Genomic DNA, 27,825 nt, shown 5'->3' with positions numbered 1-27,825 from the left:
ACTCAAAATCGTTTCCGCCGCCATTGCGGATTTTGGACAGGAGATCAGCCGTGGCCACAGCCGTTTTCCATCTTGCTGGGCGGAAGGCAGTAACCCAAATCGGATACTTTGAACATCTTAAAGACCGAAACGATTGAATTGCACTCCAAGGAGCAGTTTGATCGCGTCGTTGTCTCTCCGACCTACACGTAGCCAAGGAGGTCGTAAGCTAACGCTGTGCTGCTAGCTAGCACGGCGGCAAACAAGTCAGCAATCTGGCGAACACCGAGGAAAACACCATGTCGCAAATTTTGCCCATTCGTTTCCAGGAGCATTTACAGGTACGTGTATATGTTGTCACTCAGAGTGCGCGACTGGTTTAAATTCCGAGTTTCTCATCACGGAGTTCTATGACAGCTCGCTAGCTGAGCTAACGTCAATACCCGCAGCAAATGAATGACCTCCCCTCCCCCGTTTAGCATCAGCTAGCAACTAGCCTAAAAAGCTAGCATCTCATTCATTTTGCCGATGACAAATCGATTTTGACACTGTTTTGGACACTACCGAAAACCACAATAGTCTTTATTAAACAACTCGTTTGCTCTTAATTGTTTCGCCAAAATGTTTTTGCACTGTGCAATTTATTTATTTATAACGTCGGCTCATACCGACATTAAAGTGTCCCGAAGGATGCTAGAGTCACGTCATACTGTACAATCGCACCTTCGTTTAAAAATACTTTATTCACAGCAAACAATTCGAACATGAACGAATTTAGGGATTTCTCTAGGTTCATGTTAATTAACGGGATCTCAAAATCTTGACGTGACAGCGAGGATGAGTAAAGAACGAATCATCAGCCCATACGGACTCTACAATCTAATTGTATTTTATTTTATTTTTTTGCTGAAGTCGTTGAATGTCGATAAATCTTTTCATCTTTTTAAAAATCGACGATTCAGAAAAGCAAAAAAAAATTATAGACTAACTCTCCTGTTATCTTCGGATCAAATTGACCCGCCACTGTTCAGTTAAAAACCATGAAGAAAATCCACCCATCCATTATCTGCACCGCTTATCCTCAGTAGGGTCGCGGGGGTGCTGGAGCCCATCCAAGCTATCTTCGGGCAGTGGGGAGAGGACACCCTGAACTGGTTTCCAGCCAGTCGCAGGGCACACAGGGACAGACAATTTGCTTGCTCATTCACACCTAGGGACAATTTGAACCGGCCAATTAACCTGACATGCATGTTTTTGGAATGTGGGAGAAAACCCACGCAAGCGCGGGGAGAACATGCAAACTCCACACAGGAGGTTTGATCTCAAGACTTCAGAACTGTGCTGCACACACGCTAACAACTGCACCGCTGTGCTGCCTGAAGAAAATCCTCTAAATTATATTTTATTTCACCTTAAATCTCACAAATATTTTTAGATTGGTCCCAAAAGTAGTATAAATGATTTTATTCACATCTCCAAGTACGCTGTATATTAAAGAGTAATAATGGTCATTAAAATGAGAACAACACAAGGGTTAATCTCGAAATCGAGAGATGGAATTCAATTTAAATTACTCAATTTGTTGATCAATTAACTCATTGATCAGTTTTGCTAATACTGCAAATAATTAGTGTTTTTGTGTAGAGTTTTTTACTATGCATTTTGTGAAACCAAAATTGTGTAGCATGATAATGGTGAAAGTAAGAAAAGATCTGCTTCAAGTAAAGTTCAAACGCCAATTTAAACTCCAAGGAAGATGGAAAAAAAGAGTTTATTTTAGCGTGTCAAAGAAATACATATACTTGCACACGCATCATGATGAGCTGGCTGAGGTTGCAATGATAACACAGCCCTGAAGGTGGTGGCAGAGAGTAACAAAGTTCCAAATTATGTACAGCTCCGTTGAAAGAACAATAAAACATCAGAACATTTGCCCATGAGCGTGTAAAATAATTTTTAATATCAAATGAGTTAAAACCGCTAAGTTTCCTTGGTAAAAAGTGAGATGTCATGTTCATTAACCAAGGTCTTAGACACTAATGCCATTTACGGTCAAGGGCAATTGGCAATTAAAGGCAAAACAGCAAACCTTAATAACATATCAATAGTAACTAACCATTGAACTGTGGCATTTAAGCAAGTTATAGACGCTGATCATTTATTGCTCAAGCTAGGTTTCGTTAAATATGTGCAACATTTTAAGACAGCATTAACTGTTTCTAAATACTGAAAATTCCGGACTATAGGGCGCAGCTGATTATAAGCCGCGCCCAGTACATTTTCTGTACCACTCACTGAAATGCATAATTCTGGACACATGTATTCCACCTGTCTCACTCTGCCTGGGCGCTCTTGGCGGACAATTAGAAAAAAATTGCATTAATTAGATAGATAGATAGATAGATAGATATATAGATACTTTATTCATCGCGTAGGGAAATTCACACTTTCAGCAGTATCCTTGTGTTGAAAAAAAAAAAAAAATATATAGAATACAAAAATAACCAATATAACGTGTTGACATAGAGTATTTTTATAGTGCTATGGAAAATACACACTGCAATAAAAATAGGGTAATATGCAAATGTGGGGGTGAGGTTTAATGTGGGCTTTTACTCCCCGGGTGGAGTTAAAGAGCCTCATAGCAGGAGGAAGAAATTATCTCCTCAGTCTGTCCTTGGAACAAGACCGTGACTGTAATTAGCCGCATCATTACATAAACTGCAGGGTTGAAAGCATGTGACAAAAGTCGCAGCTTGTAGTCCAGAACTGATAGTACTTAAAATCGATGAGGTCAGATTTTTTTCCCCACAGGATATATGTTTTGTTGAGTAACATTTCGTTCAGGTTAACTCGCAAAGTAATTGTTTTATTTTATGGCTGTTTGGCCCATCCCTAGCATGTGGTATTACATTTTGAAGATTAAAACGTAATTGACCGAATATTAAATACCGCCCTCCCCTCTCCCAAAATATATACATTATCATTGCAAAAAAATGGCAATGGTTTCCCCTAAACTGGTGAAGGAATTCATGTTCGTCCCTGGTGAAAATAAGAAGAGGTCTGTTTCAAGTACAGTGCAAACGGCAAACCTAACTCCAACAAAGATGAAAAAGAATTATTCTAGCATGTCAAAGAAATGCATATATTTGTAGAGGCTGCCATGATGTTACAAGCTAGGAGATGGCGGCAGCGCGTAAAAAAGTTCCAAATTCCGTACAGAACCTGTAAATGAATGAATCAGACTATAAGACGTTTTCCATCCAAATTTCTATTGTTATATTTTGTATAAACGGGACACTTGCACTTGATGGTACAAAAACACTCCATGATTATTACAGTATGCTGTGATCTGGTTTCGGTCAATATTTGCAGAATTTTGTGCATGCAGTATTATGAAATGTATGTCTGCAATTCACGTTGCATGCCTCTAAAACACATGCAACGAGAATGTGTTCTTTAGGAAACTGACTTAATCAACACGTCTACCCTCAGAATCAAAGTATCCAAATACAAAGATCAAATTTGTATTTGTAATTTTATACTCTTACTTTTGTTACTGGGGCTTTTTTTTCCCCATTTCATTTAAACAAACTCCTCATATTACAGCTCCAGAACCTGGGCATTAATCCGGCCAACATAGGGTTCAGCACTCTGACTATGGAGTCCGATAAGTTCATCTGTATAAGAGAGAAGGTGGGTGAGCAGGCTCAGGTTGTCATTATTGACATGGCCGATCCCAACAACCCCATCCGCAGACCCATTTCTGCAGACAGCGCCATCATGAACCCTGCCAGCAAAGTTATTGCCCTTAAAGGTAAGTGATTGCATGTATAATGGGAGATGATCTTATACTGAAGTTTGATGAACTTGCATCCAAATTTAAAGTTTGTAGTTAATGATTTTTTCCTGTACAAACTAGTAATTTGTGTAGTTAACTGTCGTCAGCCATTTTGATGTTCACATATAGGCCACCTCATTTGTTTGTCCGGACACATACTTTTATGTGTAGTTTTATTGTTGTAAATTTACAATATGCTACTATTTAGTTAAAGTGATGGTAAGAAAAAGTCATTCTATCATGAACGCTTTGTCTATTTTTGTTTTTGCTCTTTTTCATTTCCTTAATGCTTTCTTATGTTTGCAGACGGTGAGTTGAATTTTGCAAATCATGAATTGTCAAAGTGTATTTTTGTATGCACTTGTCTTTACACAAATGCACAAGACTGGCCATAGTTACATTGAATGCTTGAGTTGAAAGCACAATTCTAGCATTTGAAATATAAGTAGTAGTGTGTCAATGGCACTTTTAGTGTTATTTTTTTATCCAGCTGTATTTCTCATCAGGGACATTCACATTTAAATTGTATTCAGGTAAATAGCACTTCAATACCCATTATGTACATATATAGTATAATATAATAGAATATATAGTGAATTTCAAGGAGGCGTTGGTCTGGCAATCAACAGCAGTGTCTCTTAAATAATTTGATGCACAAATATCAAGTGTTAATTTACCCCCCAGCACCCCAACTCTGTCTTTATTTTCAATAGAGATAAATTCCAAATGATTGATAGTTTGTACTTATACGGCATACAGTTGTGTTCTTTTCAATACATTTTACATTTTGTGAAACCAAAACTTACACCTTGCACTAAGTTATCATGACTAGATTTCATCCTTATCATAGTGGAATGTTTAAAAGCCAAAACATAGTAACAATTTTCCATGAGCATGTTAAACAAATTTCATAATATGATTTCATTAAAATTGCAAACTGGACCAAAACCCCCGGGACACTAATGCCAATTGCAGTCAACAGCAAGTGGCAACGCAAGACAAAACGGCAACCTTCTAAGATAAATCAAAAGTGGTGGCTTTTATTGCTTAATTAATATTCCCCAAACATAATACTAACACTGTTAGAATACCAAGTTTCTTATAACACAACTTTCTTTCGTGATATTGTAACCCCCAAAAATTGACCTGGTTTCTCCATGAACACATTCAGTGCCATTAACGGCCATAGATATCCATTTTTACTTGGCTAGTAGAGAGAAGCACAGTAGTATGAGATAATGGTAAAATGGTCTGCATTTATATAGCGCTTTTCAAGTCACTAAAGACCTCCCAAAATTTGGAGTGATTTCAAACACAACATTTCAATACAGCCCAGTTTTGATGATTTATGTAAATGATGTGCATGTTGCAAATCTCTGGGTCAACAAACTGCTTATTTTCTCAAAGAACACATTAGATCTCAATTATAATTATTGGTTAGTGTTGCATTTTTCTGTGTGCTCTGTAGTCCCGTCTCACAAATCGTCATTCACTCTATACCTGTTCCAGCATCCTTCATTTTAGAATATCATTCTCCTTTGTGTTTTCTGTAAGATTTTGTTGTGTAGATGGAGCTCCTTAATCAATCGACTTCAAATCAAACTAATTGATCATTGGAATGTTTAAAAAGTAATATTTAAAACAAAATGTAAAAAGAAGTCCTATGGCTCAACAGATGCGGTAGTTATTGTAATATGGAGAAATTTACACAGAATAAAAAGCAGTTTGTTTTGATGCTAATTGAAGAAGGTTATAGTGCATGATTCATGTTTTTTTTATTGTTTTTTGCAATGTTGAAAAAAAAAAACAAATTGCTTTTCCTTTCTTACCACTTGCTTGCTTGAAATATAGTCTTGTTCCACTTGCAAAGATAAACTGTATGTTGAAAAACCTCATTGGCCCTAGACGTTAAGATGCACACAACTTGTATGTTTATTTAAATCAGATTGCCATTTCCAATAATTATAAAAAACATAAGCCCCAAGTTGTTATAGTAAAAGAATAAATCTTAACTCTGTGTAGAAGGCATCTGTCTAGTTTGAGACTACAGTCTTCCTATTTGTGATTTAATTTATGCTTATCCGCAGAATTGGTACATTTTACTAAAGAACAATTGGTTTTCACTGCCATCTTCAGTTTGACTTCATGTAAGGCTTCAAATTCGGTTGTACTACATTTTCAAATATGAATCAATTATTGTAAAACCGTTTTTACATGACTCATGAGTTGTTTAATAGCCAGTAATAATCAGCAGTTTTGACTTGTTCAAACTCTTAAATTCATACCCTAGATTTTTAGAATGTAGCCATTATTTTAAATAGTTTACGTTTAATATGAAGAATTGATCAAATTAATTTGATGTATTGGCCAGCCCTACTATACAGAAAACAAAATAAACTTCCATGTGAGTTAAATGTGGTCAAAGAAGCAACTGCAGGAACATTAAAAAAAAAATACTGTATTTAGTGGGACCTACAAGTAAGCAGGCCTTTTGTCGGGAAAAGCCATAAAGCAGAATTTATGTCTTCATCATCATCCTATGTTTTGCATATTGAGCCTTGAATGATCTTTCGTCAATGGACTGAATGCAGATCCACCACGATATGGTTGCCCTTTTGTCGGTCTTGCCTCTTGATTTGACGCTGCTTTGTTGTAAATTGCTTTCCTGTCACTGAAAGCAAACCCCAACTACCCATCTAACAACTGGAATTTGGTATCCCCAAATAGTATTATACACCCCACCCCACCCACCTCCTCCCATTGTCTTCTGTGGTTGATTTGTGATAGTCTAGATTAGGGCTGCACGATTTTGGACACAAACTAATTGTGATTTTTTAGACCAGTATTGCAATTTCTAAGCAGTTTTCGATTGTAAAAGAAAAGTGCATTTTCTGTTGTATTTTTTTGTCTAATCATAGTGAGCAGTGTTTCCCATAGAATTTTGTGAGAAACTTGGGACCAATTGTGGCCTGCGGGGTGATCGTTTGACGCGCCTATTGTAATATGAGAGTTTTAAGGCACAGTTACATTATTTAGCACCTCCTAGTAGTAGAAAAAAAATCAATGCTTAAAAATAACAATTTTTAAAATATTTTTCAAATTACAATTACGTAAACTTGCATCATTTTTATTTATTGTTGCATTTATCTTACATAACATAAGCTATTTGTCAGCCATTTTGCTGTGAAAGGGTAACTTAAAACAAGGCTCAAAGAAGGCTGGGCAAGAAAATTTGTATTTTGGTTTCTCTGAGTCTCTATAGTTGTTATTTCTTGCAGCCATTTTGGTTGCACTAGACAATACAGCAACATCTAGTGGTTAAATAATACACATTGTCCCTTTCATGTAAGTAAAGCCCATGCAAATTACCAATACATTTTTACCTTTTCACACTAATTTATTTATTGTTTCACCTTAATTCTTACTGTTTTTTAATTATTTTTGTGTAGAAAAATTAAGAATATATTTAAGAATACTGGAATTTTTTTAATTGAAGTTTTTCTTGTGGAAAACCTGATTTGACCCAGTTTTACCCGGACCAAGCTCCAGGGCAGTGCTAGGAATTAAATGGACGGAACTATTTCAAGGTAGTGGAGTATTTCCGACACTGCGTTGTCCACATTTTGTTTTGTTTTCCTTTTTTTATTTGTTATCTAGAATTGTTCATCATACACAAGTGTATGCTGTTCTTTATTAGGATGGAAAATGATATAATTTTAAAGGGAGCTTGGGTTAAATTTGGGGGTGCTTGAGCAGCACCCCCAAAACAGGCCCCTGGGTAAAAGTTCACTGTAGATTGAAAAAATAACGCCATCATCGGTTAATCATGCAGCCCTAGCCTAGATGACTCCATTTTATGTTTACAACATACCCAATTGAAAAAAAAGAGTACTGTTAACATTGACCTCAATACTTTCAGCGGCCAAGACACTGCAGATCTTCAACATTGAAATGAAGAGCAAGATGAAGGCTCACACGATGACCGATGATGTAACTTTCTGGAAGTGGATCTCCCTCAACACCGTCGCCTTGGTCACAGACAACGCAGTCTACCATTGGAGCATGGAAGGCGACTCTCAGCCAATCAAAGTCTTCGACCGTCATTCCAGTCTGGCAGGCTGCCAGATCATCAACTACCGCACTGACGCCAAACAGAAATGGTTACTGCTAATAGGCATTTCAGCACAGGTACCATCTGTGTGGTCATCAGCTTTTACAGAAAAACTAAAAATCTGTGTTGCCATTCTGTATATAACAATGGTTCTCAACCTGGGTTCGATCGAAATCTGGGAGTTCGATGGGTCCGTTTCATGGGTTCGGTCGAACCTCCGCCGGGAAAGTCTAGACACACCGATCTATCATGTCGATACACGATGACATTCCCCACTTCACCATCACTGGCTGCAGATGAACTCGTGACATTGCTTGGCCAGTCAGTGCTGCGCAAAATTTAGCGCCCTCGGGATTGATACAACGTGTTAATCTTATCATAGTACTTCATGCAGTTACATTCCTCATATTTCAATCCATACTATTTCGGGCAAACAAATATGTTCAGTATGGATTCTTATTTATCACGGATTTGGATGAGAGTGCATCCTATCTGCATGATTTGCAATGCCAAGTTGAGCAACTCTGAACCTGCACCGGCAAAACTAAACACTTTAAGAAGCTCTGTTGAGATGTGTATTATTTGATAAGGCCCCTCTGCCTACTCTTGGATTTGTAAATATTAAGAAAGCAATCCTCACAGCATGATTTGAAGTTGTGTAAATGATTGCAAAGCAGGGCAAGCCATTCACCATTAGTGAAACACTTGTAAAGCCAGCTGCTGAAGAGCAGCCGAAGGTAAATTATCCCTAATTCCGCTTTCAAATGACACCATCAGTGACAGAATAGAAGACAAAAGTTGATACATCTTTGCTTAAGTAGTCACGGATCTAAGAGAAAAACGACATGCCTTGAAGCTGGAAAATAGGGTTTAGTTTTTCTTTTCCAACTATAATAGGGTTCGGTGAATGCGTATAAGAAACTGTTGAGGTTTTGAAGCTTTAAGAGGGCTAAGAACCACTGGTACTGTAAATAGACTTTGTTAAAATTCGCTCGGTAAAGAAGAATGGAGAATTCAAATTGGTGGGGTTTTTTTTTGTTTGTTTTTGTTTTTCACCTTAAAAAATTCTAATACATCTCCAGTGAACGCATTGTAAAGTTGATTACTTGCAGTTAGTGTAGTTTAAAAGAATAATTTAATCTCATCATAAGTGGTGATATATATTCTGCATTTGAGTTACTCTTTGTACGTCTTCATTTAATGTTCAATGTGTTTGTTTTGATTCATGTTCTCTAGCAAAACCGTGTTGTGGGAGCAATGCAGTTGTACTCAGTGGACAGGAAGGTTTCTCAACCCATCGAAGGTCATGCTGCCGGCTTTGCTCAATTCAAGATGGAAGACAACACAGAAGAGTCGACTCTGTTCTGCTTTGCTGTGCGAGGACAGGCAGGTGGAAAAGTAAGGTCACATACGTGCGTTTTATAGTCAGATCGTTATCATTTTTCAATGTTTTTTCTTTGGAATTAGGAAATTAGCGTATTATGTAATTTGAAATTTTACCTTTTTTTATTTTTTGGGTCTTTTAGCTCCATATAATTGAAGTGGGCACTCCACCAACTGGGAACCAGCCATTTCCAAAAAAGGCTGTTGATGTCTTTTTTCCTCCAGAAGCCCAGAATGACTTCCCTGTTGCCATGCAGGTACAGTAAAAAGTCGTGGCTTACAGTCAGAATTATATTGTATTGGTATAGGTCATTGGTCTATCATGTGTTCTGAGTTTGGCTTTTGATGTCTCACACTGCCAAATAATTTAGAGTAATAAAATAGGAATTTCTATTTAATCTCACAATTGTTATTTGTGATTTCAGATAAGCTCCAAGCAAGATGTTGTCTTTCTGATCACCAAATATGGCTACATCCACTTGTATGACTTGGAAAGTGGGACATGCATCTACATGAACAGGATTAGTGGAGAGACCATTTTTGTCACGGCCCCTCATGAGCCAACTGCTGGTATCATCGGGGTCAACAGGAAAGGACAGGTAATTTGGAAGAAATAAAGAAGGAAATTTAAGTGTGAATGACGCATTGGGATATAAGTGCTTTGACCCCACTTTTTCAGTTTTTGCTTTAATATTGTTCTTGGGGAAAAAATTGTGGTTCTGTATGGTGGATTTGAGAATTTTTGTTGTGATTGACTAGTAGCTGTTCACGCAATACTATATCTTTGTCCCAGATGGGATGAGTAAACTTTGACATGAATAAATGTTTTTTAAATGAAGTATAGTGTGGCAGCAGTTTGGGATGTGGGGAAAAGCAACAGCTCAACTTGTCTAAGCAGAATTGAGACTAATCTTGTTACCACTCTTAAATCTCAACCTGCACCTCCACCATGCAAAGCTTAGTGTCTTGCTTACACCAAATGTGACATAACACACTAGAATTAAAAGTGGCAGCGCAAAGTGAGAATGTATCTTACAAATATACTTGAAATGGGTCAAATATGCAACTCAGAAATGCAAAAATGTGCCATCCAAGGTGTTATCTGTGTGCGTGGAAGAGGAGAACATTATTCCCTACATCACCAACGTGCTCCAGAACCCCGACCTGGCTCTTCGCATGGCTGTCCGCAATAACCTTGCCGGTGCTGAGGAGTTGTTTGGCCGCAAGTTTAACACCCTCTTTGCTGCAGGGAATTACTCCGATGCAGCCAAAGTGGCAGCCAATGCACCCAAGGTACCGCCCTTCTCAGGCACAATCATAGCTGATTTAATTTCAATGTTCACAACACAGCACTCATCCATGCTATCGTGCCAAAGGCCGACATCATTTCTCAATTTTAATGAAGTCACTAAATCGTGAATTCATTATCATAGTCATCCATCTGGCCATCTTTTCTCCAGGGTATACTGCGAACACCAGACACCATTCGCCGGTTTCAGAGTGTCCCTGCTCAACCAGGCCAGCGGTCACCATTGCTTCAATATTTCGGGATTTTACTAGATCAAGGCCAGCTCAATAAGTTTGAATCTCTGGAGCTGTGTAGGCCGGTCCTCCAGCAGGGCCGCAAACAGCTGCTCGAGAAATGGCTGAAAGAAGACAAGGTCTGTGCCCTCTGGGTTGTTTTATGGCAGCCAATCCTATTGTCTCAATGAATAGGCTTTTATCAGTCTTTTGACAGATTTATCTTTTCTGTTTTTCTTTCAGCTGGAGTGCTCTGAAGAGCTTGGAGACCTAGTGAAATCTGTGGATCCCACACTCGCTCTCAGTGTGTACCTCAGAGCAAACGTCCCCAACAAAGTCATTCAGTGCTTTGCTGAGACTGGGCAGTTTCAGAAAATTGTACTCTATGCCAAGAAGGTTTGTATTTGTCCTTACAGTATTTACTATTCTTAAGTGTGTCTGTGTTACCTAAATCTAATCCAAGTCCAATCTATTTACCAGTAATGTATTTATAAATCCCGATTTGTGTGTACGTTTGTATTCGAGGCTCCGAAACTGCTGAACCGATTTTCGTAAAAACTTGCACAGTTGCACTTTAGGCCTCTGGGAGTGTTGTTTTTAGCTATGTTTTGTGTGAAGGCATGCTTGATAAATAACAACAAAATTAATCAACATGCGCCTTGTTGTACAAGTGGCTTTCGAGGCGCATGCTCTCATTTGGCTCTGGAGGTACTTTTTCAACAAACCATGGTCCCAACAACCTCGCCCAAGTGGAATGCCCGGCAATGCCCGCCCAATATGCATGTTTTTGTATAATTTAAAACCTCAGTGTGTAATATTTGACAATTAGATGGCTCTGCATTGTCTAATGTGAACAAAAAGCAGTGCCAAGAGCACAGCGTAGTGGCAAGATGCCAGACAATCATGGCGCTGACTTACACGTAGGGATCCCTCTTTGAAAATAAATACAAATTTCCTGACCTATGATTTTTTTTTTTTCATAAAAATTCACATCTGTATGATGGTTCATGTATTTTTGCCTAATATTTAAATTAATTTTTTGTACCAATCGGAGGCAGAGAATATTACAGTAGTTACAAGTAGATTTTTGCTAATTCCATACAGCATATTTTTTTATCACTAGGGCAGGGCGATAGTCCTCCAAAATATAAACTCAACTTTTCCCATTATTCTGGACGATTAGGATATGAATCCATTGATTAAGTAAGTAGAAAGAAAATTAAACCGGCGGATGAGTGGTTAGCTTGTCCGCGGCACAGTTCTGTGGTCATGAGATCAAACCTCCCTGCATGGAGTTTGCATGTTCTCCCCGTGCTTGCGTGGGTTTCCTCCAGGCCCTCCGGTTTCCTCCCACTTTCCAAAAACATGCATGTCAGGTTAATTGGCCAGTCCAAATTGTCCCGAGGTGTGAATGAGCAAGTGAGTTGTCTGTCTGTGTGTCCTGCGATTGGCTGGCAACCAGTTCAGGGTGTCCCCTGCCCACTGCTCAAAGAGGGCTGTGATGGGCCCCAGCACCCCGGTGACCCTAGTGATGATTAGCGGTGCAGATAATGTATGTAATAAAATAATTTTGATTATTAAAAAAAAATAATTTTCATGACTGAAAAGGATTCTATGAAAAAAGTTTCAACAACAAAAACTGATTTTAAATGGGTGTGACTGTAAAATTAACCCTCAAGTTTTGTGCCAAAAAGATGTACTTCTCATAGCTTGATTTATTGACAATTAAGTGATTTGTAATTATGATCATAAACTCATCTTGTAGACTACTCCATCCAGAATACTGCCAAATGTGAAAAGCTTATACAGTAATCACCACCAACTATCTTTACTTTGATTTCGCAAATAGCACATTTTCAAATTGTCAATTGTTAAAATGGAAAATTATTCAAATTAGTTCATTGCCCAGTCCTTTTTTTTTTTTTTTTTTTTTCTAAACTGCTACCAAAATACAATTCTACAAGAAAGTCAATAAAATTATATAATCTTCTGAAAAGGTGGGCTACACACCAGACTGGATCTTCTTGTTGCGTAATGTGATGCGAATCAGCCCTGAACAAGGACTTCAGTTCTCTCAAATGCTGGTTCAAGATGAAGAGCCTCTTGCTGACATTACACAGGTAGCACCAAATGAAGCCGGGGCGTGGACAATATCCCTGACATTGTTATGTGAACAAAGGCTAAACTTTTTCCCTGTGTCTAGATTGTAGATGTTTTCATGGAATATAACCTTATCCAGCAATGCACATCTTTTCTCCTGGATGCCCTCAAGAATAACAGACCCATGGAAGGCCCATTGCAGACACGTCTGCTGGAAATGAATTTAGTCCATGCGCCACAGGTACTGAAAACACGAAAAGAAAAGATTCAAATTATGGGACGGTGAATGATTGCTACCAGTAGTAAAATGTAACCAAATTATCACGGCTTTCACTTTTGTCTTTGTTCTGTGAACAACACAAAGGGTTTTAAGTGTCCAAACTTCTATGGTGATTTTTGTGCAGGTCGCAGATGCTATTCTGGGCAACCAGATGTTCACTCATTACGACCGTGCCCATGTGGCCCAGCTTTGTGAAAAGGCAGGTCTTCTGCAGAGGGCACTGGAGCATTATACGGATCTGTATGACATCAAGCGGGCTGTGGTGCACACACACCTCCTCAATCCAGAGGTACACCGGAAAATTTTAGAAACAAATGGGAATTAATTGGTGTTTTACAATATGCTAATTGTCAATCATTTGTTCCTTAATAGTGGTTAGTCAATTTCTTTGGCTCCCTGTCAGTGGAGGACTCTTTGGAATGTCTTCGTGCCATGCTCTCTGCCAACATCCGTCAGAACCTGCAGATTTGCGTACAGGTTGCCTCCAAGTACCATGAGCAACTCAGCACTCAGAGCCTCACTGAACTTTTTGAGTCATTCAAGAGCTTTGAAGGTACACCTTGAGGATTACCTTTGGAGAGCGCAAACAAATTGTTAGTTTTTCCTCACAACGTGTTTTTGTCCTTCAGGGTTGTTTTACTTCTTGGGTTCCATTGTCAACTTCAGCCAGGATCCTGAGGTTCACTTCAAATACATTCAGGCTGCCTGCAAGACGGGCCAAATCAAAGAGGTGGAAAGAATCTGCAGAGAGAGTAACTGCTATGACCCCGAGCGTGTTAAAAACTTCCTCAAGGTCAAAATATGTAACGAGCTGGATTAAAACTTTAATAAATGTTCTTGGAATTTCTACATAAAGTTTTTTTTTTCTCCACAGGAAGCCAAATTGACCGATCAACTGCCATTGATCATTGTGTGCGATCGCTTTGATTTTGTGCACGATTTGGTCCTGTACTTGTATCGTAACAGTCTACAGAAATACATAGAGATCTATGTGCAGAAGGTACACTGCTTTTCAGAGATTATCATCATTTACTTTCTATCCAACCAAAATTTTACCACACATTTCTTATTTTATGTAGGTAAACCCAAGTCGTCTCCCAGTGGTCATTGGAGGCTTGCTGGATGTCGATTGTGCCGAGGATGTAATCAAAAACCTAATCATGGTTGTAAGAGGACAGTTTTCCACAGATGAGCTAGTTGCTGAAGTGGAGAAAAGAAATCGGTAAGTGTAAGAACATAGGAACATGTATTGAATTGTCAGGAAAAAAATACTACCAAGTCTTCCATCACAGTTCAGAAAGAGTTAACAAGCCTTAGCTTATAAACAAAAATTGCAGCTATGTGTTTAAGTAGAAATATTTTTCTTTTTTGGTACTTAAAATATGAAAAGTTATGAACACATTGAGAGTAAGTCATCCTGATTTCTGCAAACATTAGATCCGATTTGATTTGACTTCTATTTATCTCACCAGAGTTTGGGTAGCACTTTTCAAAATGTAGAACTTCTTGCTTCTCAACAGACTGAAGCTTCTTCTCCCTTGGTTGGAGGCTCGTATTCATGAAGGCTGTGAGGAACCTGCTACCCACAATGCCTTGGCTAAAATTTACATAGACAGCAACAACAACCCAGAGCGCTTCCTGAGGGAAAACCCATTCTACGACAGCCGTGTAGTGGGCAAATACTGTGAGAAAAGAGATCCCCACCTCGCATGTGTGGCTTATGAAAGAGGACAGTGTGACCAGGAACTAATTCATGTGAGTCGTTTTTATTTAAGGCTTAAAGTACTGCCTGGACAAACTCACATGGTTGTTTTAACCTCTCTTTGGTAAATATTTAGGTCTGTAATGAGAACTCGCTTTTCAAGAGTCTGTCACGCTACCTTGTACGCCGTAAAAACCCTGAGCTGTGGGCAAGTGTGCTCCTGGAGACCAACAACTATAGAAGACCCCTCATCGATCAGGTCTCACTTTTTCCTGGCATTTGGTGAAATAGTACAAAATCATACTCTGTGCCATTAGAATCATCCAGTGTAATGGACATCTTTTAGTTTGCCTGCCTAACTTCAGTCCTACTGTTATGCAGGTTGTCCAGACTGCTCTTACTGAGACCCAGGATCCGGAGGAAGTGTCCGTTTCAGTGAAAGCGTTTATGACTGCTGACCTTCCCAATGAGCTCATTGAGCTCCTGGAGAAGATTGTCCTGGATAACTCTGTCTTCAGCGAGCACAGGTATAATGAGATGTCTTGCTTTTATTTTTTATCATGCAATGTCTTTTTTTCTACTCCATGAAATCCTCTTGCCTTGTTTGTATTTTAGAAACCTCCAGAATCTGCTCATTCTGACTGCAATCAAAGCTGATCGCACTCGGGTTATGGAGTACATTAACCGTCTGGACAACTACGATGCGCCAGATATTGCAAACATCGCCATAAGCAATGAGTTATTTGAGGAGGCCTTTGCCATTTTTAGGAAGTTTGATGTCAATACATCTGCTGTGCAGGTCAGTTATTTTTCTGCTTGGTTTAACAAGAAAAAAAAGTCCTGTATTTTATTATTTTTTTACCTTAATTTTTGTCTTTAGGTTCTTATCGAGCACATTGGTAACTTGGACCGAGCCTATGAGTTTGCTGAGCGCTGCAATGAGCCTCCAGTCTGGAGTCAGCTGGCCAAGGCTCAGCTGCAAAAGGGCCTGGTCAAAGAAGCTATTGACTCCTACATCAAGGCTGATGACCCTTCTGCTTACATGGAGGTGGGACAAGCTGCAGCTCAGAGTGGTAAGATTGGCCAAAAAAATCCGTTCCCTTAAATTATGATAGAATATGCATTTACTTTGAAAACTAAAGAAACAATAATTTTGGAGAAACAAATTAATATATGTATTTTGCTTTGTATAGGAAACTGGGAGGACCTTGTCAAGTTTCTGCAGATGGCGCGAAAGAAGGCCCGTGAGTCCTATGTCGAAACTGAGTTAATCTTTGCCCTGGCAAAGACTAACCGGCTTGCCGAGTTGGAAGAGTTCATCAATGGACCAAATAATGCCCATATCCAACAAGTAGGTATTTCAGATGTGTCATTATCTACATTTTGTGATCTATTTACTGTATCTTGTCCTTACTTTTCTTTCCTTTCCAATAGGTGGGTGACCGTTGCTATGACGATAAGATGTATGAAGCAGCCAAACTGCTTTATAACAACGTGTCGAACTTCGGTCGCCTCGCTTCCACTTTGGTACATCTGGGAGAGTACCAGGCAGCTGTGGATGGAGCTCGCAAGGCCAACAGCACACGCACTTGGAAAGAGGTAAGGGACCGGCAAGGCAATTGAAATATATGGTGAGGAATAGGTCAAGTGAAAGAGTCTTTAGAGATTAGTAGGATTCTGACTTTTCTTGGAGTTCATACTTTTGAAATCAGATTTAAAATGTCATTTTATCCAAGATTTGTGTTTTAAATATTCATAGATTTTTTTTCCCCAGAATTCAGACTTTTATTCTTAGAAATCTAAATAAAATTGAGAATTCTGACCTTAAAATGAATTATTAGGAGAAAGTCACAATTCACCAGCTCAATCAGGCAGTAAAGTTTTTTTTTTTCCCCCTTAACTGACCTAATCCTCATTCAACGAAGTGGAATTCTAATTACAAGAAAACACTGCTCTCTTTTTGTCTGAGATTTTTCTGTCTCTTTTGTAGGTGTGTTTTGCATGTGTTGATGGGAAAGAGTTCAGGCTTGCCCAAATGTGTGGCCTGCATATTGTCGTACACGCCGATGAATTGGAGGAGCTAATCAACTACTATCAGGTACAAAGCATGACACGCCTTACATACAGTTAATAGACTATAACTAACAGAATATACCTTTTTTTAATTCCTCAGGACCGAGGCTACTTCGAGGAGCTGATCACCATGCTGGAGGCTGCATTGGGACTGGAACGAGCTCATATGGGAATGTTCACAGAGCTGGCCATTCTCTACTCTAAATTTAAACCCCAGAAAATGAGGGAGCACCTGGAGCTGTTTTGGTCACGTGTGAACATTCCAAAGGTATAGAAAGAAAGAAAAATATGACGTTTACTGCTTATTTATTAGTGCTAATTTATCCAGGCCTGTTGATGAAGTCTAACTTTTTATATATGTCAATTTTAAGGTCCTCAGGGCAGCTGAGCAGGCCCACCTCTGGGCGGAGCTGGTGTTCCTTTATGATAAATATGAAGAGTATGACAATGCCATCATTACTATGATGAACCATCCTTCCGATGCCTGGAAAGAGGGCCAGTTCAAAGACATTGTCACTAAGGTGGGACTCCTGCTTAGGACAAACCTCTTTTTTGTGTTAGGCTTTGTGCACACCTTGATTGTGTTTACTTTCACCTTAGGTGGCCAACGTGGAGCTGTATTATAAAGCCATCCACTTTTACCTGGAGTTCAAACCTTTATTAATTAATGAACTACTCATTGTTCTCTCCCCGAGATTGGACCACACACGTGCTGTCAATTATTTCAGCAAAGTAAGTGGATTTTTGTCAGTCGTCTGCTTTAGGTTAAAATCCAATGCACAGGTTAAAGATCTACATTATTCTGGGGGAGGGGAAAATCCACTTATCTCATTTTCGATTTGTTTTTCAGGTAAAGCAGGTACCTCTGGTTAAACCATATTTGAGGTCTGTCCAGAACCACAACAACAAGTCAGTCAATGAATCCCTCAACAACCTCTTCATCATTGAGGAAGACTTCGCGGTACGTTTCTTTACAGACTAAAAAAATCTTGTATTTTGTTCTGGAGTAACTCGCTGTGGAAACCCCAAATGGGAAAGACTCAGTTGCAATAACAGTGTTTTCAATATTTTTGTTTCTCTGCAGTCACTACGCACTTCCATTGATGCTTATGACAACTTTGACAACATTTCGCTGGCCCAAAGCCTTGAGAAACACGAGTTGATTGAGTTCAGAAGGATCGCAGCGTACCTATTTAAGGGCAACAACCGCTGGAAACAGAGTGTTGAGCTTTGCAAGAAAGACAAGCTCTATAAGGTGCTTTGAAGCAACACTCACATAAATTGTCTGCTCACTGCTTTATATGTTAAACAAGCTCCATCTAATCCATTAACTATTGAGTTTAAAATCTCCTTCTGCAGGACGCCATGCAGTATGCATCGGAGTCCAAAGACGTTGAACTGGCCGAGGAGCTTCTCGCATGGTTCTTGGAGGAAGACAAAAAGGAGTGCTTTGCTGCCTGTTTGTTTACATGCTATGACTTGTTGCGACCTGACGTGGTACTGGAGACTGCTTGGAGGCACAATATCATGGACTTCTCCATGCCATATTTTATCCAGGTCATGAGGGAGTACCTCAGTAAGGTGAGTCATTCACACATTAAATAAAACCACACTCATTGATAACTGGTAACATAACTTTGGTGATTTTTACATTGCAGAGCTTTTTATTCAAACTATGTTGATCATATTTTAGATTTGAGAGAAATGTTGAATTCGGCGTTGTGACCTGCAATGTGAAACATGAACGCATTTTTAAATGCATTAATGATAGCCTGAGACGAGAAATCATTTGAAAGGACAGTTTGAAAGTCATGAGGGTTTTTGTAATGGCTTTTTCTTCTTGCAACTACAGTAGATGTTGGATTATAGTACCGGTAAATAGCATAGTTGCATGGAAAGCCTTAGTTTTTTAGGATGTGTCCTCCACTATTTTATTTGTGAATACTGTTAAACCTCAGACTATGTAGCACACTTCCCTAAGATTGTGCTAGATTATTTTTATTGCTCTCTTGCTCATTTCCCTTCCTTATGTCATTACCCTTTTTCACCTGTATTTTCATCCACTCAAGCTGTTTTCCCACACAAATGTGCTTCAGAGGCGATTAGTCAAATATGTTCCAAGGAATGGAACAGTAGCAGCTGATCTAAAATCAATGCTCTTATTGCATCATTGACTTGTTTTTTTACAATGACTCAAATTACAAATAACTCTACTGTATACCAGGGACACTTTATTTATCTTGGCTAGGCAATTAATTAATACAAAATGAAATTTTGTTTTCATTTTTGGGTGTGTCACGATTGTGATGATTTAACAACTTCTTTACATTGTGAAAGGCATTTAACTGATATACATGTGTTGAAATTAATTCCTGCTACTGAGTCAGGAGTATGTCTTTCATGAAAAACAGCCAAATTAGATTCTTGTCCATCAATATTGAGGTTTTTATCTCAGGTTTGTACATTTGTCAGCCATTAAATTAGTTCACAACTATACCAAAGTAACTAAGTGTGCATTTGTATCCAAAAGTGCTTTTGTACCGGCAGCCCCCTTGTGTGGTCCTTCAATGTGAAACCCCGTGTGCTTGTTTCTCACCATCAATTTCTATTTTGGGAGACTTCCACTTGCTTTTTTCCCCTAAGTTTCCTCTGAATTTCCTTTCCAGGTTGATGCGATAAAGGAAAAGGTGAACGTTGAATCAATTTCCTAACCGCCCTTACTGAATCGCCATCCTATAACCTTGTAGTAGTTTGGAAGGATAAAACTGTCAGGGAATGCATGATCTCCTCCTCCCACTTTGTCACAATGTTGCTTCCATGTGTACAACTCTGCATCTTCACTAGACCACATAACTATTAACCCACAATCCAGAGTGGGGCTTTTCATCTCACATATTTAGGGGCTTGCTGTTAGGTGGAAGGGCTGTGCCATATTTCCTCAAATAGTTAGTTTATTTTAACATAAATTTCGCCCCACATACGCAAAGAGGTGTCATGTATTTTTCCCAAAATGCAATGCGAAATATATTGCCCCATTGTCAGAATATTCTTCTGATTTTAATTGTTATTTTTCAAGATTAATTTTACCCGTATTTCTTGAGTTATATACGAAAACAATCCTGAAAATAAAGGAATCTGATTTGTATATTTGCAGATGCCTTATCTAAAGGTAAAATGAGAAAATTTACATTCAAAATCAGAAAAAGCCAGCTATTTTTTTTCAGTCTCTGCTTCTATGACTTTTATGATAATTTAATACTTTACCCTTTGTTTTAAGTGCAATCTTATCCCCACCAGTGCAAAAAAAAAGTTATATATTTTTTGTCATGGATAATTTCTTATTTTACTAAAAACCCAAAATATATTTGAAAACAAATATTTTAATAACGATAATCATTTTAAATGATCCCTTACCTGTGCCAGATTTATATTTTAAATTTGAATTTAGTGTTAAAATTAGACAGCAAAAAATTTAAACGGCTACAAAAATCTGTTAAAGCACTTTGTTCATTGTCATTAAGCATCAGGTATGTTTTCACTATGTCTTTTAAACAGACATTTTTTTTGTCAAAAAAGGAGAATAATCTCATGGGCCAAATTATCTTTTAATTTTTTGTGTGTTATTTTATAAGTAAAATATATCATCTGCCATGTGAGATAATTGTACTCATACTAAGTAATACTTGACACGTTTTAATAAAGGAATATTCATCCTTCCATTGTCCAACTGCCAATGTTACTTTTTTTTTAAAACAGAAAAATCAGTAAAAATACAAAAATAAATGAAAAAAAAATAGAATTAGCCAAGTTATCTCTCTGCTTAGATTATATGTATTTGTTCCCACTACAAACAAAGCTAAAGATAAAATATTTTTCCAGGGTGTTTTTATATCCCAGATAATATTATGATAATACTGTGGCATTGTCACTAAAACCATAGACTGTACTTGTCTAAAGAAGCCTCATCCTTGCTCTACCTTTTTGGTACTTGGAGTTTTTGAGTACCAAAACCTCCCTGGTCGCTATTTGGGGAAATATGTTGTATTTTTTATTATGTCTTTTATTGTAGATAATTACTGTTGCTATGAGTTTATTCGTATCAGTAAGTGAAAAGTGCCACTCTGGATCACGAAATGCAGTGTCAAGTCTGTTCCTAAAATTCTTGCACACGTCTACATTATTTCTAATTTTAGCTGCTCCTTTAACACCAACCTTTTGTATAGCTGAGATCTTTTCCTCCAGGTAGACGACGTCTTTTAATTTGTGAGATTTCCCAATGTATTTCTCTTTTTACTATTGATTCCTGAGCTTGCACACGACATTAAAACAAGTATCAAGTGCACAGAGAGGAATTTTCTTTCCGTGATTTCTTTTGAGCATCGCCTGCAACACAATTGCCCGTTTATTAGAAACCAAAATAATCCACAGCATAGGTAATGCCACCTGATGCATGCATTACCCCACCCCTGGCGACATCTGCAGAACCACGCTAGAAGACGTCTTCGTTGGCTTGGCTGTGCCTGCTTCAGGAAACCGGCAAATGGCTGCAGCTCAAGAGCATCATGTCTGCCTTCTTCCTCTCTCCTTCCACTACAGAGCTCTGCTTCTCATTTCTCTTTATCACGCATTCTTAAAGTGGAACATAACGAAGAAGAAAAAATGCTTCCGCATGTCTGTCAAACTTTCTCTTTTAAAAATGCAAGAGCCTGTGCAACCAGATTGACTTACACTAGTGTACCACAAAGTATGTAGAGAACTGAACCCAGTACCAAGACACCTCATGTATCTACTGTTCAAGCTGCACATAATTTTCTTATCTTTTTGCTGCCTGCTTCTATTGATTTTTTTTTCCTGGTCATTTTTCTCTTCTTCGCTGCAACTACACAATAGGGTACACTACCATTTAAAAGTTTGGAGTCGTATAGAAATGTCTTTATTTTTGAAGGAAAAGCAATTGACGATAACATGAAACTAATCAGAAATACACTCCACACTTTGTTAATGTGGTAAATGACTTTTAGTTGCAAATGTTTTTTTTTTTTTTTTCAATGCAACATCTATATCGGCGTATAGAAGCCCTTTTCTAGCAACCAGCACTCCAGTGTTCTAATCATGCATTTTGTTTGCTAATTGCGTTAGAAGGATTATCAATTATTAGAATACATACCCTTGTGCAAGGATGTTAGCGCAGCCTGTTAAAGAAGCTATAAAACGGACCTTCCTTTGAGCAAGTCGAGTATCTTTAGCATCACATTTGTGGATGTGATTAAATTTTCAGAATGGCTAGAAAATATTTCTTGTTTGAAGCAGTCTGTTATGTTCCAAGAAATTAAGGCTATTCTATGTGATAAACTGACAAAAGACTGAAGATGTCCTACTACGGTGTATACTACTCCCTCCAGGGAACAGCAAAAACAGGGCTCTAAATAGAGTAGAAAGAAAATTGGGAGGCACAACCAAGCTAGAGTACAAGTACATTAAAGTGTATAGTTTGAGAAATATTCCCTATAGTGGTTGAATATTACACACTGGGGCTTTGAGTAACTTTTGTCTCGGATTTTGATACTTCCTAAATTACAGCCCTGATTTCCAGTACTTTGATTTTTTTGTATTTTTATCCAGTTTCTCTCATTAAATTTGATGTAAATTTAAGCTGTCATAATCAGGACTTAAGGGTCCTGAGTTAGAGCAATCTTTATAGGAACTAAATATTTTAAAGCAAAAAATGAGGGAGACAGAATTCTATTTAGTATGTCCCTCAACATCCATTCCGCAAGTATACATCGAGAGAGGTATTTGCCCACAAAAAGTTGTGAAAAATCTAATAAATTAATCTTGAGTCCTAATCGGGAGACCGCATCCAATACTGATCGATTTAACAGTTATGTGACGCCTGGCCATATCATTTATTAGGGTATTTAACACTATTGAGTCATAACTCAATCATAAACAAATCATATTAGTATTTTTCAATGTATTATTTAAGTTAAATTTTAAGTAAATACGTAAAAACAATTTTAAATTATGATTTTAGGCTTTCTAATCAGTATTGCAAAATACGCGATTGATTTTATGAATCCATATCAGATTATCTAAAATCAATTTGATTCAATATTAATCAACTTTAATATTGAAGTAATTTTTAGGAATAGGCGCTTTTATTACTCCTTATAAATCTCTTAAACAGTACTAGAATTGATAACAAATAATGCAGAAGTGATTTGTTTTGCAATCCTTTTTATGACTGGAGAAAAAGTTAAGAATCACAGAAAAAAAAAACTATCCTGAACTTGAGAGGTCCACATTATACTTGAGTTAAACTGCAGATTATCTCAATTGCATTTTTTTAATACACAAGTGCTTCAGCAGACAAACGTCTGAGCTCTGTGTAGGTTGAAAACATAGGTCATTTGTGCTGGTGACAGGTTGGTTCTCTACATACGCTCAAATCCTCCAGTAGATGATTAGAATGGCTTGATGGGTGGGACCATTATTGTCATAATCTGCTAAAATCTCCCTAACCCCACGTTAGACTGTGTGTCCCTTGCTCAAAGGCGAATTAGGTGGTGACTAGTCACTATTAGCCCTCTGGTAGTTCATTAGCAGCTTGAGTCTTTTAATGGAGCTGCACATTTTCACTTAAATCTGGACGGAGCTCATCTCCTACGCCTGTCAGGAATGGTCCCATCCTTCAGCCAGTGAAATAACACAGAGGTCAGTTTTTACAAACCTGGCGTCTTCCCAAGCCTCCACCTAAGTCGCTCGATCAACCGAGGACTGATTCTCATGCCGTCTGTTGCTCTTCTTCTATGCAGGTGGACAAACTCGAGGCCTCTGAGTCCCTGAGGAAACAGGAAGAGCAGGCTACAGAATCACAGCCCATCGTTTATGGTACATACTGGCATTTTTGGCTGCTAGTTCCCTAAGAAGTGAAAATATGTTATCACATTTTAATTTAACTAAAGTTAATCACCCACAGCACGGGTGGGCAAACTTGAAATTGCAGGCCATATAGAGGTAATGAATTTGGCCCAGGGGTAAAAGCCTGGAGACCCAATTTTTCTCATCTGCATTTATGAATACATATACATGCCGACATCTGCATGTAATTTTTTTTTATATCCGTCTTTAAGTAGATTACTTTCATCAAAATGATTTTGTAATGCTCAGTAAAGCAAAATAATAAGTCGCTGTTTTAAACACTTGATTTGATATTTAGTTTTGTAGTATTCTTCTCGTATTTTTCTAGTGTTTCCATAGTTGTATTTCTTTAGTGTATTATTATGGTAGATTTTATGTACTATTTTCTGTAGTATTTTTTCTTTTCGGAATTACAGAAAAATAATATATTGGATACCTGTTTTTAAGCACTATTCAATATCTAGTTTTCGTTATTTTGTAGTATTTGTGGTACTATTTCTGTAGTAGACCCAAAGTTACAATTGGGACAAAGATGGAACCCAAAAAAAAGCAACAACAAAAATAATTAGTAGTACTTTTTTAACTATTATATATCCATCCATCCATTATCTGCACATCTTATCCTCATTAGGGTAGCGGTGCTATTATATATGTTGTACTGATATTTTTGGCTATTTAATTCGGCAGGCCATATTAAAAAGCCTGACAGGCGATAAATATTCCAGTGTGAGTAGAAAACGTCCGATCGTGTTATCAATACCATATTGGCTTGAACGTGACTTGAATCTGAACTATGTGAGTCAGACACCGTTTGGTTCAACTGTCCAATGTGGGTTTTTTTTTAATGTTCATGCGTCACCAATATACCACCATGATACACAAGGTCTGCTTTGCCTTATCAAGGTTAAAATGCTCTAAAGCAGGAGTGGCCAACCCGGTCCAGCCGCATATTTTGGAGGTTTCTCTGCTCCAACACAGGTGATGCCAATTTTCAGTTTGTTAGCAAGCTTTGTGAGAACATGATAATGATCCTAGTATGTGGAATCCACCTGTATTGGAGCATAGAAACTCCAAACACATGCAGGACATGCGGCTCTTAAGGACCGGGTTGGCCTTAGAAGTCTTAGTTTGCCGTCATTTGTGTAAGTTACCACTCGGGATAGACACTCTTGCGCATGAGCGACTCTTAGCAGAGGTTATATTCATGCAGAGATGCCTCAGTTGGGAAAATGTGTATGGTGACAATTGTCAACAATGGAATTCATTGTCGATTATTTCTATTCTCAATTTTGATTGGCAACCTTAATAAGCAGCATACCCTCCCTTTGTTCCTGGTGCACACAATCAATTACTCAAATTTAAAAGTATATAAATAATATTATGTGAAATTTACCCCACTAGTGCTACGTCGTTCTTTTTAACCATTATAAATAAGTGTTTGCTATAAATGGTGACACATTCCATTTTGTGTACTTTGTTTAATGTTTTTGACCTTGGATCGTTGTGCTGTTTTCTTGTCAGGCACGCCACAACTGATGCTGACTTCCGGCGCCAATGTGGCCGTGCCGCCCCAGCAGGCTTACGGCTATGGCTACACTGCAGCGCCAGGCTACGGGCAGCCGCCGCAGACCAATTTTGGATACGGCATGTGAAGGGCTACTTGCCGATTTCAAACCCTATCCGTTTACTCCCTCCAACCATCTCTCTATTTGTGTTCTTCTCCAACCTCCCATGGTCTTCTACCCTCGACTGAGGCCACAAGCAAGCAACAGCCCACTTTTCTTTTATATTTATATTATTGTTACAAGAAAGCTGTTTGAAGAAGAAACATGTACATGTTATGAAGGACTTTTATTTGTATTGTTTGAAATGAAATTGGACCACATTTGCTTTCCCACATTCCATATTTATGACCCTTTTGTTAAGAAATGTTTTTTTTAATCAATGTATGTTTATTTTTTTTGTTTTCTTATTCGAAGTGGACTTGCTGAAGCTGAGCAAACGTTGGAGTAGGTGGAGGAGCATTGGATTTTGCACTGGTGAAGAAGATTCTCCATGTAGATAAGCGCTTACGTTTTGATGTGTGGACCAACTTAACTGTGTCTCGTTTCGTCTGTATGATGCATTTCATTACTGTATATTTTTCAGGAGAGGGGTAAAGAAAAGTCACATAGAGTATTTGAACATATATAGCCGTCGGGATGGCTACCCCTAGCGCCGCTAAGTACGGTCGGTCATGATAGTATATTCTGCACAGGTGTGTAGCTTTATGGAGTTTTCAAAGCATTCAGACGTATGTCACTTTATGATTGAGACTGTGTGCGTGCGTTTGTGACCTAAATGGGTCGAAATAAGAATTTCAACACCCCGTGCGGGTCCCTGTTAGATGTTAGCATTCCTCCGTGTGTTTCGGTGACTTCTTGTGCTGTGTACAGTGCTTGTGCGGGACTGTATCCGTGTATGTGAAAGGACGGGACCACGTATTAATACAGAACCCTCTCTGCTGAGGTGTGTTTATGCCAGTTATTGTGACGTTTCCTCCCCGGCCATCAAAACATTCTATTTTGGTTTCCTTTACAGCCGTGTACAGATGGTGAAGATGATTTTAAACCTTGTAGATGGTGGGAGCGTCGTCTCACGCACTAATCCGTCCTCCACTCCTCATCCTCAGAAAACGGAGACTTATTGATGTCCAAATGACAGCTCAACAAAACCCACATGTAGGTTGCATGTGTAGATGGTTAAGAAAATAGGTTTACGTACATCCAGAACAGTGTCAAATAAGACCCCGTATTTACCTTGATGTACTTCCTTACGTCCCTCAAAGCTGTGTAAAGTGTCACCCCCACGAGTTGAATTCCTTTTTTTGTTGTCAAACATGAATAAGCAAAGGGGCCCTGTCATTGAAAAATGTAGAAGAATATGACCTAACTGAAAAAGGAAGTACTAGCCTAAATAAAACGTGATAATTGTACATTGTTTTGGGGTCATTTGTGTTACTCTGGCGTCGGGTGTGGGTGGTTTCGTATTCTGACAGTTTTTTTTTAATGTTTCAGGTGGGGTTGGCGCTGTTCAATACATTTGTTTTTTTGTGGTACTTGAACCCTGCAAAAATTCAAAATATAGTAAGAAGAAAATGCATTTACAGTATAGGTAAAAAGAGTTGTTTTTTTGTTAATTTCAAAATGTCTGATTTATTTATTTTATTTCACTGTATATTTAAATAATGTTTGGCCTTCACAATTGCAAATTAAAATTGTCAAAAATGAAATAAAATGGATTAAACTCAGGGTTGAGTAGGGTTACTTTAACTGGATTACTTTCAATTACTTTTGGATTACTCCAATACCAAATATGCTAATAAAAGACAAAAGAAACTAAATATAAAACAAATTATGACTCACAACACGTGGTAAGCTTTCTCTCCTGGCTTTGATCTCCGGCAAAACTAACAGAAAATGCGACAGAAACAAAATGAAAATAAATCCAAACAGCTTGCCAACATCATTTTTGCCGTTCCATGTATTCCGTTACTCCCCAAACCTGCACAAAATTTAGTAAATTTATTCATATTTAGTTTCTTTTGTCTTTTATTAGCATATTTGGTATTGGAGTAATCCAAAAGTAATTGAAAGTGATCCAGTTAAAGTAACCCTACCCAACCCTGATTAAACTAATGTAAATGATACATTATTATGAGCCATGCAAGCAAGAAGCACAATTAGATGATTGAAATCCAAATTCTCATCTGAAGAGATACCAATATAATTTGTAAGAATGACCTAAAAGTAGTTTTTTTTAATTAAAATTGCCTGGAATGATTGACTTCTATAGTAAAGGTATCCTTCATTTATCAAGAGGGTTAGGTTCAAAAATGAACCCACGAGGACATTTATTTTTTTGCAATTATTATA

At 38.1% G+C, this 27,825-nt stretch overlaps 1 protein-coding gene across 2 annotated transcripts; it reads left to right on the top strand.

Moving 5' to 3' along the window:
• On the top strand, positions 1-26,885 carry LOC148358797 (clathrin heavy chain 1). Of its 2 annotated transcripts, XM_088345015.1 has the most exons (33): positions 1-320; positions 3,589-3,796; positions 7,740-8,008; positions 9,168-9,329; positions 9,458-9,571; positions 9,740-9,913; positions 10,410-10,607; positions 10,775-10,975; positions 11,079-11,231; positions 12,833-12,955; positions 13,039-13,176; positions 13,340-13,504; positions 13,588-13,768; positions 13,845-14,008; positions 14,090-14,215; positions 14,295-14,437; positions 14,736-14,970; positions 15,054-15,176; positions 15,299-15,444; positions 15,533-15,716; positions 15,798-15,990; positions 16,111-16,268; positions 16,352-16,516; positions 16,908-17,015; positions 17,091-17,258; positions 17,362-17,511; positions 17,591-17,722; positions 17,841-17,951; positions 18,075-18,245; positions 18,350-18,571; positions 19,657-19,677; positions 23,806-23,881; positions 25,433-26,885. In XM_088345015.1, the coding sequence occupies exons 1-33, from the start codon at positions 279-281 to the stop codon at positions 25,561-25,563; spliced, it is 5,055 nt and encodes a 1,684-aa protein (XP_088201141.1). In that variant the 5' UTR covers positions 1-278; the 3' UTR covers positions 25,564-26,885. The 2 variants fall into 2 exon arrangements, with proteins under 2 accessions (XP_088201141.1, XP_088201142.1); XM_088345016.1 differs by lacking the exon at positions 19,657-19,677 and having other exon boundaries at positions 2-320.
• The last annotated feature ends 940 nt before the right edge of the window (positions 26,886-27,825 follow it).

The sequence above is a fragment of the Urocampus carinirostris genome, chromosome 10 (assembly GCF_059441175.1).
Source record: "Urocampus carinirostris isolate Australia breed hairy pipefish chromosome 10, RoL_Ucar_1.0, whole genome shotgun sequence".
NCBI lineage: Eukaryota > Metazoa > Chordata > Actinopteri > Syngnathiformes > Syngnathidae > Urocampus > Urocampus carinirostris.
Note: the sequence above shows the minus strand (reverse complement) of the source record. Positions and strands in the feature narration are given on the sequence as shown.